The sequence below is a fragment of the Bos grunniens genome, chromosome 12 (genome assembly GCF_055505025.1).
Source record: "Bos grunniens cultivar Pamir isolate PY7600 chromosome 12, Bosgru_T2T1.0, whole genome shotgun sequence".
Classification (NCBI taxonomy): Eukaryota; Metazoa; Chordata; class Mammalia; order Artiodactyla; family Bovidae; genus Bos; species Bos grunniens.
The window spans coordinates 28,798,643-28,811,891 of record NC_141176.1 but is presented as its reverse complement, the minus strand read 5'-3'; the positions used below and the strand labels follow the sequence as shown (position 1 = coordinate 28,811,891).

General features: G+C 38.0%; 1 protein-coding gene across 14 annotated transcripts in view; it reads right to left on the bottom strand.

The window, feature by feature from the left end:
• The window catches only part of N4BP2L2 (NEDD4 binding protein 2 like 2), a 61,711-nt gene that overhangs the window by 827 nt on the left and 47,635 nt on the right, over positions 1-13,249 (bottom strand). For 10 of the 14 annotated variants that reach the window (XM_086329441.1, XM_086329440.1, XM_086329447.1 and 7 more), the window contains 3 exons: positions 6,091-7,847; positions 3,104-3,189; positions 1,471-1,517 (listed from right to left, as the gene is read on the bottom strand). In XM_086329441.1, coding sequence (XP_086185567.1) covers positions 1,494-1,517; positions 3,104-3,189; positions 6,091-7,847 — 1,867 coding nt within the window. In that variant the 3' untranslated portion in view covers positions 1,471-1,493. Of the gene's footprint in view, positions 1-1,470; positions 1,518-3,103; positions 3,190-6,090; positions 7,848-13,249 lie in introns of those variants that run through there. The other 4 variants (XR_015138113.1, XR_015138112.1, XR_015138114.1 and 1 more) reach the window with 2 other exon arrangements.

Genomic DNA, 13,249 nt, shown 5'->3' with positions numbered 1-13,249 from the left:
TACTCTGGCCACCAGCAGGAAGAGGATTTGAGGCTCCAAGAGCCAACCACATTCTCTTGCTATTTCCTTCTTTTTAAATTTCTGTTTACCACTTGAGGCCCACTGATCATTATGCCAAAGACAAAACCAAAAGGCCCATTATCATTACAATTATAAAAATCCTGTACATAGCTACAGCACTCATAAAATTCCCCAACAAGAGAAGACTAATAATTAGAGATGTCTGCTCTATGAGGTTCACAGAGGGCAGTCAGTTTAGCATGAATGTAAAAGATGAACACAAAAGTCAAAAGTATGGTTCATAAAGTGTCCTTGACACAAAATCAGCATATAGAAAAGACCTGCCGAATTAGCCACTGCCAAATATGCCCATGCTTACTGTGTGCTGTTTATCCTGCTGTCACACAGAGGGGAAAGGTAAACACTCACTTCCTAACTTCAATCCTCACATAAGCTCCATGAGGCCAGTTTTCACTGCTACATCCTCGGTGTGTAGAAAAATGTCTAAACTGAGGCAACTCAATAAACATTTGCTGAACAAATGAATGAATTTGTTCAAGTCCTTTCTCTGGAATCTCCTCGCCTCCTCTATCTATCCCACATTTTTTGCTGCTGCTAAGTCGCTTCAGTTGTGTCCGACTCTGTGCCACCCCACAGACGGCAGCCCACCAGGCTTCTCCATCCCTGGGATTCTCCAGGCAAGAACAATGGAGTGGATTGCCATTGTGGGTCCTTTAAATATCTAATCTCTTCTCCCAAATCTTTAGCCTTTCCCCTTCTTTCAGCAGAACCTTATTTAAAACAAACAGAAATATTTTTACTGGGTATATGTGCGTTTCTGAGTTAGCTGAGAAATGGAAACACAGAATACTCTTAGAAATAAGAGTTATAATGAAAAGAGAAAACATATGGTTAATGCAGAGTATATTCAATTCTTATCAAATGCAGATATATACTGAAATAGTAGCAGCTGTGTTTATCTCATAATTTAGGTATTTGAAAAAAAAGTGCAATGTGTTTATTTTAATGTCAGTTTGTGTCAAGTTTAAAATATAACATGCATTTGTCTACATATTTTACCTCTTTTCCTAGAGAATCTTTTAATATTTAAATATAACCTATATCCCTAATTCCCAGCCCTCATCATATATCAATCTGTCAGGGGGGCGATGGGGAAGAGAATTCATCATAAACTATGTATTGACAGAATGCTCTAAAATATATTCTAACAAATAAAGTTGGAAAATAAATTTGGTAGCAACAATCTAAGCTTTGTTGTATTTCACAAAAAGATCTACATTTAAAGGAAATAAAAACATCACATGTGAACAGCACACAGGGTTGCTATGGGAACAGACTACATTTTTTATATTTACTCTTCAATTGTACATATGAGCTATTACAACCAAATAATGTCAACATCCATTTCCTTCTGATCATATACAGGTCTCCAGAATAAGTAGTACTTACAGTTCAAGGAATTCTCATTTTTTTTAACCAATCTTCTTCTGTCTTTTCTAGAAATTATAATTAAAATACATATAATAATAATGATTAATTATAGGGCACTGGGGTTAAGTTTTTACACCATCATTTAACTCACTAGGAACACTCCCCAAATGAGAAAGAAACCTAATAAACACAAATGTCAGTTTAAACATTTAAAGTATCCATGCGTTTGTGTGTGTGTGTGTGTATGTATTTAGGTAGCAACAAGGTCACCATGCAAATGAGGAGAAAAAAGAAATTTTTAAAAAATGTATTTGGTTTTACTACCTGAGCACACAAATGAATCTACTTTTCCCATAGCTGTGTTTACATGAAAAGATAAGAAATACCTACTATCCTGAACATATAATTCTATAATGGTTCCCTAAACCTTGATTTTACTATTTATTTCAAAATGTACCTCTAGCATGGCCCTTGGGCACATTTAAGTAACTACCAACTAAGGTAAACAGAATTCCAGCCTCTCCTCATTACATGATACAGAGGACTGGCTTTTCCAGAGTCTCCGTTACCTTTCTAACCTTCTCAGCCAGTCCTCCTCCAGCTGCCTGGGAAATTAATAGCCTGTCAGAACCATCATGGGCCACCAGAGTACCAATAATGAGGTGCTTCCAAGTTAAGTAAATATGAATCTAATTTGTAGCTGTTACTCTATTATAACAAGATTGAGGGGTGGACAGAAGAAAAAGATGTAAAGAAAAATAAATGACTCTCCTAAAACAGGCACCTGAGTCACCCACAGTTGACCCTTATACCAGCCTACACTACAACAACGTTAGGGAGTTAAATGCAACTTTTTCTCTGGGACTAATTGAAAGAAACATGCATAGGTTATCCAACCATTCACATACATCCTTTCTCTAATACAAGGGATGTAGCTCTTCATGTTACATTTGATGAACAGGATTTCTTTTTTTTTAAGAAACCAGTTAGAGGGCATTATGCTAAGAAATAAATCAGAAAGGAAAAGACAAATACTATAAACATCATATGTGGAACCTAAAAATACAACAAACTAATTAATAAAACAAAAAAGCAGCAGATTCAGATACAGAGAAAAAACTAGTGGTTATGGGAGGCAGGGGCAATATAAGGGTGGAACAGTGGGAGGTACAAACCACTGGGTGTAAGATAAGCTCAAGAATGTATTATACAGACTCCCCTGGGGGTCCAGTGGTTGGAAATCCACCTGCTGATGCAGGGGACATGGGCTTGGGCCCCTGGACCAGGAAGATTCCACATGCCGCAGAGCAGCTAAGCCTGTGTGCCACAACTCCTGAGCCTGTGCTCTAGAGCCTATAGGCTCTGAAACAAGAGAAGCCATGGCAATGAGAACCCACACACTGCAACCTAAAAGTAGGCCCTGCTCTGAGAAACTAAAAAGTCCACGTGCAGCAACAAAGACCCAAAGCAGCCAAAAATACATCCATAAATAAATAAAATTATTTTAAAAAGAATGTATTATACAACACAAGGAGTATAGACAGTATTTTCTAATAACTATAAATGGAAAGTAACTTTTACAAATTGCATTAAAAATTAATAATAAAAAAAGAGAAACCAGTTAGAGATCTTTGAAAGCATAAAAATATACCTCTACTGACGCCTTCCACTGTAGGTAGATCATCTTTAGTGTCTTCCGGTCGAGGGGAACCACACAGTCTTCTGGCAACAAAGATTCTGGGGGTCGGGGGGAAGAGAACAAATTTCATCTCTCCTGTCACACATAGTTTTACCCTGAATATGAAGATATGCAAACATGATATCTAGACCTCCATAATGATAAAAGCCTGGTTTTGAAGCTATTTCAGTGACAGCTAAAGCAGGAATTAGTTTGTCTCAGATTCCTATTAGCAAACGCTACCCAGACTCAATAAAAATGCTTAGGTATATATGTAAAGTGATGTGTATCTTAGTTCATATTCTCGTGTAAATACAAATATATGCACATCAGCAGCAGGTACTGTCACAGGGCATAAAATTTAGGCAGGCATCCTTTCCTGAGACATTGTATAGAATATTGCAAGCACAGCAAGTTCAGTCTTCTTGCAAATTGCTCCTTCCACGTAAGAGTGTATGGGGGGGAAAATCCTCACAATTAAGATACTCATAAGCAAGTCCACACATTGATCTAAACAAATCAGCCAAATTAAACCATACAAGATATTCTTCCTATACTTGCACATCCCTAGCAACACGAGTAGCTTGGTTTCTTCAGGTCTGTATATGGTTACTATATAATCCTACTGTGTCTCAGTTCGGTTCAGTTCAGTTCAGTCGCTCAGTCGTGTCCGACTCTTTGCGACCCCATGAATCGCAGCACGCCAGGCCTCCCTGTCCATCACCAACTCCCGGAGTTCACCCAGACTCACACGACAGAGGATAAGATGGCTGGATGGCATCACGGACTCACGTCCATCGAGTCCGTGATGCCATCCAGCCATCTTATCCTCTGTCGTCCCCTTTTCCTCCTGCCCCCTAATCCCTCCCAGCATCAGAGTCTTTTCCAATGAGTCAACTCTTCGCATGAGATGGCCAAAGTACTGGAGTTTCAGCTTTAGCATCATTCCTTCCAAAGAACACCCAGGACTGATCTCCTTTAGAATGGACTGGTTGGATCTCCTTGCAGTCCATGGGACTCTCAAGAGTCTTCTCCAACAATACAATTTCTACAGACTTCCTAATAATAGAATCCAAGTTCCCTGTCTTATTGACAAGGCCGTAGATATGCCAGAGCTTTGCTCCTTCGACCTTCGGCTATAAACGAATTGGTTTACAGCCTCCACTTAAGAGTTTTCTCCTTTCCTTTTTTAAGCATCTTGTGCTCGTGCTCAGACCTCATTTCACAAAGAGATCCTATTTCTGTGACCTCATTGACTGCAGCCTGACAGGCTCCTCTGTCCATGGGATTAGCCAGGCAGGAATTTTTCAAGCATACACTATTTCCAAATGTAAAATTCTTTCCCTCTGTTTTTCTTTTAAGTCACATTTGTATGATATAAGCACAGTTTACAATTCACTCCCATTTGGAGCCATCCCAGACAAAACCACAACCCCATATTCTCTTCTACAATCCCTTTGGCACAGCTAACCTCACTCGTAAAATATTCATAAGTTTATCATTTATATTTTCTATGCACAATAATTTGTTTTGTGTTAGTCTTGTCTCCCCATTTAGAAGGTAAGCTACTTGATGAATGAGGTCTATTTCCTCTAAAAAGCTTTCCAAAGCTTAATTAATGGATGCTGGATCATTATTGTTGATTATGATGGTATTGTGCATTCAGGGGAGGAGGTTTAGAATCTTTTCCCACTAGTGCCTTCATGCTTTCTGGTGCTGATCTAAGGCAGTGATTATTAACATTTTGGGGTCACAGTCATCCCTGAGAACCTGATAAAATCTAAGGACTTTCTCCCAGAAAAATGGCACAAAACGACACAAAGAATTATGCATATAATTTCAGAATATGAACTTTGGAATAAGATTCCTGGCTTAAAAGCAAATGCAATTTAACTTTTTAAATTGGTATGTTTCTTTGGTGCATCTAGGAAGATAGAAAATGGCAGCAAACCGTAACGATGTGGTTGTTCATAAAGTTTATAAAAATGGTAAGAATGACACCAGAACAGGTTGATAGTTGTCAGTCCTCAGACTCTGAGATTTAACCAATCTTGGGTCTGAGCTGATTTAACCAAATACATGGAAAACAGCAGAAGTTCAGGAGCAAAGTAAAAACCACTGGAAGTTAAAGTGTGAGAGAATCACAGGCTCAATGGTAGGTGCAGAAGAAAAAGACTATCAGGAAGATATTGGATGCAGGGACTGGAGCTTTACTTCTTAGCTCTTACAGCTTCTGTCCCCAAGCAAGGGGACATATAATTACAAGAAATCATTAACATGTGCAACTGACTTACAGACAAGGAAAAATTGGGATATGTTCATTTACTTTTTAAGATATTCAGTATCTTAAATAGGCATATTATTTAGAGGAAATTTACTTAGAATATTTACTTATAATGTTATAACAATATTACTTATAATATTAAAAAAAGTCAACCAGTCAGACTCCTTCCTAACCTTCTTTTCACTACCCTTCTCAGACAGTCTTTAAAAATTAAAACTGATTTCAGGTATTTTTTTCATCACTTAATTTTCATTGTCCATCATTTTACTATTCTCATATCTACAAGCCCAACTGTGAATGAGAAAGGGTCATATGCTAAACAAGGGAAATGTAGAAAGCAGAAAGATTTTTCCAAAAATAAAGCAGTCCATCTCTATTTGTTACCAATCACTGTTAGCCTGTCTCATTCTTCATTCTTCCTACTGTCTGTTTAAATTGAGAGTCCAAGTATTCAACATGCTCAAAGACATTTCAGACTACTGGTCGATCTGGCAGTGGGACTTGGGGCTTGACTCCATCAAGCACCATTTGCTATACATCCTCCACTTCCATCTCTGAAAAGCATCGCAAGATCAGTTAACTGTAAGAAATCACTAACATGAGGTAGAAACACCTCAAAAATTACTCACATATATTAAACTGGACTTTTTATTTGTACCAAATAAACTCAATTTACCCACTGGAACTCCAGGAGATCCAAAAAGCTTTACTAGTTGAAAGGCAAACTCCTGTGATAATGGTAGCTCAAGAGAATCAAAGTAGTCAGGGCTTGTTAAATCTTGGTTATCCTGAGTTTGTAGGAACGATAAAGGCCTAGGTTCTTCCCATGTCTTTAGCTTTTCAACAAAACTTTGATTTAAGGAGTGAGGATCAGAGGTGACACTAGAAGAGTACAAAGTATCAGGCTGGCTACTTAAAATTTCTGAAGAAGTAAACCTTACATCATTTAGTTTATCATCTACTCTTCTCTGAGAGTTGAAAGTCGAAAACAGTTTCTTGCCTGAAAAAGATATCTTCCAAAAGCTAGATGGATAGTGTAGCATAAGAGAAGGAATGGGGTTTCTGTAAAAATACACAGAATGCCTTACTCTATTAAATAGCAGGTAATGAGAATAAAATTGTCCACCAACATTTAGAAGAGAATCTTTGACAATGTCAAAGTAAATGTCAAAGTAAAACCATGACGGATGATAATCGAAGGTCATAATGTGTTGCTTATTCTCTTCATTATTTATTTCTGAAATTTCATCTTTTTCTTCTTCCAAAATAATTTTTAGTCCTTGGCTTTCTGTTAACAAGTCACATTTCCCCATTTCTTTTACATTGGTATGACTCTGTCCCAGTAAGTTAAAGTTTGGTGCCAGACTGAAAATCCTTTTCTGCCTCTTTTTATTCTCTGTTGAATGTAAGGTACTCTTCAGGATATCCAGTTTAAAGATCTGGCTTTCAAAGATATTTGTCTCTGTTTCTATGACAGAATCTATATTCTCAGTTGGAGATGACAAGTCTTCATTTTCTATCGATAGCTTCTCTTCTATCAATGTTTCTGGACTGTCTCCCGGCCCTTCCGAAGTGGAGATCAATTTGATCAACTGCCCCCTGCTGTCAGGATGAGCCAGCTTTTGCCGTCTATCTTTCTTTGGTCTCTGTTCACATATAAACTTATGAGGCCCCTCAGGCCAGCTACCAAAATAGGGTTGTCTATCAGAGCCCAACTGTAAATCACCATCAGACAAATCATTTGAGAAAAAAGCCCAATTATTGTTTTTAGTTGTATTTACTGCTTGTTCCTTTCTTAAAGCTTTATCTGATGTTCCAGATGTATATTGATGGCACAGACTTGTTTCATTCAGGAGACTCTCATCTACCATCTCTCCCTTCTGCATAAATAAGCATGGGGCTTCAGCAAATTTGTCCTGGGTGTTTAATGTCATGATACTCCTATTTTCAATACGCTTTTCTACCTCTGTAACAGAACAGTCATCACTTGCTACACAGGAAATATTTTGAGTCACTGTTGGATGAGAAACAGAACTTTCATTTGGCATCAATGACAAACTTAGAAACAAGTCATCATTATCTTTAGGGAGGTAATTCTTTGGTGGACTGTCCAACTCAACAACAGACATAACATCTGGCAAACTGTTTTCAGAATTTATGTCTTCCTGTCTTTTATCCTTATGGACATTCAAAAAATCTCCCACTTCATTTCTCAGACTAACAGTTAAGGAACACTCTGATTCCCTTTTGGTCTCTTCTAAGTCTTCCTCTTCACTCTGAGATGGGTCCTGATCTCCTGGTGTAAGATAATTTAAGGTTTCAAATGAGTTTTCCTCCATGATTTTATTATGACTGTTCTGCTTTTTACTTCTTTTTCTGTTTCTCTTCCTGGCTTTGCTGAACCTGTGCCCAGTTTTCTTCAAATCTCTTTCTCTGAAATATAAAAAGAAAATTATAACTTAATTACTTGTATAACAATATAAACTAAAACATTATACTCAATGTGCAGATTTACAAATCATTAGTACAAGAGAGTCTAAAGTGTGTGTGCACTTTGTACTATGGTGGTGGTTTAGTCACTAAGTCATGTCCGACTATTGCAACCCCATGGACTGTAGCCCATCAGGCTCCTCTGTCCATAGGCTTTTCCAGGCAAGAATACTGGAGTGGGTTGCCATTTCTTTCTCCAGGGAATCTTTCCGACCCAGGGATCGAACCCGCGTCTCCTGCACTGCAAGCAGGTTCTTTACTGACTGAGCTATAAACTTTAATCCTCTAAATTAAAAATGAATACACTTTGAGAAACTTACAACTCATTTCATAAACAAGTAACTTTAGGAAAATCTAATGTTTTCCTTAAGATACTCAATATATATATATATGAAGTATACATATATATATGAAGTTTATATATATATATGAAGTGTGTATATATATATATGAAGTGTGTGTGTGTGTGTGTGTGTGTGTGTGTGTATAGCTTCCCTGGTAACTCAGATGGTAAAGAATCCGCCTCCAACGAGGGAGACCTGGGTTCGATCCCTGGGTAAGGAAGATCCCCTGGAGAAGGGCATGGCAACCCACTCCAGTATTCTTCTGGAGAATCCCCATGGACAGAGGAGCCTGATGGGATATAGTCCATGGGGTTACAAAGAATCAGACATGACTGAGTGACTAAGCACTGCAAAACACCAATAAACAACTTACTTTTCCCAACATCTTGAATTTTGAAAAGTGACAGATACAGTCTAAATGACACAGCTTTAATGGCTCAAGTAGTAGATTTTCTCTAGTCATAAAAATTTTGCCAACTAAGATGCTCCATCAAATTGTAAAGAACAGCTGATGATGAGCAGCCAAATTCAGTATTGGGATGATATGCTTCTAATAGGTTAGTAAGCAGTGGTTCTAAATCAGAGGCTCCACCACTGCTCTGTGGGGTGTGTGGAAATGTGGGAAGGCATTTTTGGGTCACTGGCACTTGGCACTATAGTCAGGGGTGTTAACTATCCTACAATGGCAGGGACAGTTTCAAGTGAAAATTTTTCTACCCAAATGAGCAGTAGTGTTCACATCAAGCACACTAAAAGTTCACAGTGTCCCTTAATTAAAAGCAATCTTAGATCCTGAGGGAAAAACAGAGGACTTAGGAAATATTCTAATTTAAAATATAAAGGTTTGGTTATCTTCTCTTCCACAATGTACAGATAGAGTTAAAATGTAGTGGAGGAAGGACAACAGACGTAGCTGAGGGAAAAAAATCCCAGGAAGAGGAACGGAAAATAAACAATTAGACAAGCAAACAAATACTGAAGTAGAGAAAGATAATGAGGAAAAGAGAAATCAGTCAAATTGGTTGGGCGTTGGACAGAAGAGCTTATTAAAACTACCCCAGCCTCTAGCCTGATTTATTCCATCCCATGTTGCTGGGCAATTTTCAATAGGCAAGACCCCTGAATACCTCATTCGTTGTTAACTAATTGCTGCTGCCTTTGTTTACATATTCCTTGATGTTGGTTTAGAAAGAACATTAAGATTGTAAATCAACTATTCTTCATTTAAAAAAAAAATTTTAACATAAAAAAGAACATTAAGGACAGCAAATTCTGACAAGCAGTTAAGATGGGGTTTCTATAAAAAGGATGAGGAGTAAAGAATGGCAATTTTGGCAGAACTCTCCTTCATGGTCAGTTCTAGCAGACTCCAATGAAAGGTCTAGTTGAAGTCCAAGGTGCAGTCAGTTGTAAAATACATACTGCAGACAGGTCTGCTGTTCTGAAAACAAACTCCACTGTCTTCGTCCAAACATGCACCATCTTGTTGTAGGGCAAAGAGGAAAAGAATGAGTCGAGTTTGTTGTTGCTTTATTTATTGGACTAAATGGTATAAAAGAATGAGTGTTTGCTGTTGCTTTATTTATTGGACTAAATGGACTTAAGATTCACTCCAGGCCTTGTGACTTTGTGGAGCTGAATGCACTTAATGTGTAGCCACTGTCCCTTTAAACAGTTTTCTACTGCACAAGGAAGGAGAACTCTAAACTAAGGAACTGGGTTCCTATATATAGTTCATCACAAAAATTTTTAGACCTCCTTATGCCACCAGGAATTCTAAGGTCCACAATGCTACTTTGAAAACTGTTTTTTTTCTTTAAAAAAAAAAAAAGCTACTTAATGCACACTTACTCTGTATTAAGATTATTTAACTCCTTTATATGTACAAACTTACCTAATCTTCTTCATAACAACCATATGTAATAAGGCAAATGCCAGTTTTACTCCCATCTCAAAAAGGCAACTGAAACAAAGAGAAACTTCAGGATTTTCTGTACTGCAGCCACAATAGAAAATAGCATCGAGGATCTTCAAAAAGTTAAAAATAGAACTATCATGTGACCCAGCAATTCCACTTCTGGGAAAATATCCAAAGGAAATAAAAACACTAATTCAAAGAGATATCTGTACCCCATGTTCACAGAAGCATTACATGGAAACAAGTGCCCATCAATAGATGAATGGATAAAGAAGTTGTGGCATATACAATGGACTATTATTCAGTCATAAAAAATGAGGAAATTCTACTATTTGTGACAACATGGATGAACCTTTAAGACTTTATGGTAATTGAAATCAGTCAGACAAGGAAAGACAAATACTGTATGATCTCACTTCTATGTAGACTCTAATACAAAATGAACAGGAAAAACTCATAGAAAAAGAGGTTAGATTTGTGGTTATCAGAGGTGGGGATTGGGGTTGGGCAGAATTGGAGGAAAGTGATCAAAAGGTACAAACTTACAGTTATTCAATAAGTAAGCACTGGGGATTTAACATAGTAAAACGGTAACTATAGTTGCTATATGATTCATAGGAAAGTTGTTAAGAGAGGAGATTCTAGGAGTTCTCACCACAAAGAGAGAAATTTTTTTCATCTTTTTGCATCTACACGAGTTGATGGATGTTAACTAAACCTATTGTGGTAATCATTTCACAATGTATGTAAATGGAATCATCTTATTGTACATCTTAAATTTAAAGTGATATATTGACTATGCCAGTGCATTTTCTCAGCAAAACTCTATTAGTCTTTGCCCTGCTTCATTCCGTATTCCAAGGCCAAATTTGCCTGTTACTCCAGGTGTTTCTTGACTTCCTACTTTTGCATTCCAGTCCCCTATAATAAAAAGGACATCTTTTTTGGGTGTTAGTTCTAAAAGGTCTTGTAGGTCTTCATAGAACTGTTCAACGTCAGCTTCTTCAGCGTTACTGGTTGGAGCATAGACTTGGATTAATGTGATACTGAATGGTTTGCCTTGGAAATGAAAAGAGATCATTCTGTCTTCCAACAAAACAAGAGAAGACTCTATACATGGACAACACCAGATGGTCAACACCGAAATCAGATTGACTATATTCTTTGACGCCAAAGATGGAGAAGCTCTATACAGTCAGCAAAAACAAGACCAGGAGCTGACTGCGGCTCAGATCATGAACTCCTTATTGCCAAATTAAGACTTAAATTGAAAAAAGTAGGGAAAACCACTAGACCATTCAGGTATGACCTAAATCAAATTCCTTATGATTATACAGTGGAAGTGAGAAATAGATTTAAGGGACTAGATCTGATAGATAGAGTGCCTGATGAACTATAGATGGAGGTTCGTGACACTGTACAGGAGACAGGGATCAAGACCATCCCCATGGAAAAGAAATGCAAAAAAACAAAATGGCTGTCTGGGGAGGCCTTACAAATAGCTATGAAAAGAAGAGAAGTGAAAAGCAAAGGAGAAAAGGAAAGATATAAGCATCTGAATGCAGAGTTTCAAAGAATAGCAAGAAGAGATAAGAAAGCCTTCTTCAGCGATCAATGCAAAGAAATAGAAGAAAACAACAGAATGGGAAAGACTAGAGATCTCTTCAAGAAAATTAGAAATACCAAGGGAACATTTCATGCAAAGACGGGCTCGATAAAGAAAAGAAATGGTAGGGACCTTACAGAAGCAGAATATATTAAGAAGAGATGGCAAGAATACACAGAAGAACCGTACAAAAAAGATCTTCACGACCCAGATAATCACAATGGTGTGATGACTGACCTAGAGCCAGAGATCCTGGAATGTGAAGTCAAGTGGGCCTTAGAAAGCATCACTATGAACAAAGCTAGTGGAGGTGATGGAATTCCAGTTAAGCTATTCCAAATCCTGAAAGATGATGCTATGAAAGTGCTGCACTCAATATGCCAGCAAATTTGGAAAATTCAGCAGTGGCCACAGGACTGGAAAAGGTCAGTTTTCATTCCAATCCCAAAGAAACGCAATGCCAAAGAATGCTCAAACTATCGCACAATTGCACTCATCTCACACGCTAATAAAGTAATGCTCAAAATTCTCCAAGCCAGGCTTCAGCAATATGTGAACCGTGAACTTCCAGATGTTCAAGCTGGTTTTAGAAAAGGCAGAGGAACCAGAGATCAAATTGCCAACATCCGCTGGATCATGGAAAAAGCAAGAGAGTTCCAGAAAAACATCTATTTCTGCTTTATTGACTATGCCAAAGCCTTTGACTGTGTGGATCACAATAAACTGTGGAAAATTCTGAAAGAGATGGGAATACCAGACCATCTGATCTGCCTCTTGAGAAATTTGTATGCAGGTCAGGAAGCAACAGTTAGAATTGGACATGGGACAACAGACTGGTTCCAAATAGGAAAAGGAGTACGTCAAGGCTGTATATTGTCACCCTGCTTATTTAACTTATATGCAGAGTACATCATGAGAAATGCTGGACTGGAAGAAGCACAAGCTGGAATCAAGATTGCTGGGAGAAATATCAATAACCTCAGATATGCAGATGACACCACGCTTATGGCACAAAGTGAAGAGGAACTCAAAAGCCTCTTGATGAAGGTAAAAGTGGAGAGTGAAAAAGTTGGCTTAACGCTCAACATTCAGAAAACGAAGATCATGGCATCTGGTCCCATCACTTAATGGGAAATAGATGGGGAAACGGTGGAAACAGTGTCAGATGTTATTTTTTTGGGCTCCAAAATCACTGCAGATGGTGACTGCAGCCATGAAATTAAAAGATGCTTACTCCTTGGAAGGAAAGTTATGACCAACCTAGATAGCATATTCAAAAGCAGAAACATTACTTTGCCAACAAAGGTTCGTCAAGTCAAGGCTATGGTTTTTCCTGTGGTCATGTATCGATGTGAGAGTTCGACTGTGAAGAAGGCTGAGCGCCGAAGAATTGATGCTTTTGAACTGTGGTGTTGGAGAAGACTCTTGAGAGTCCCTTGGACTGCAAGGAGATCCAACCAGTCCATTCTGAAGGAGA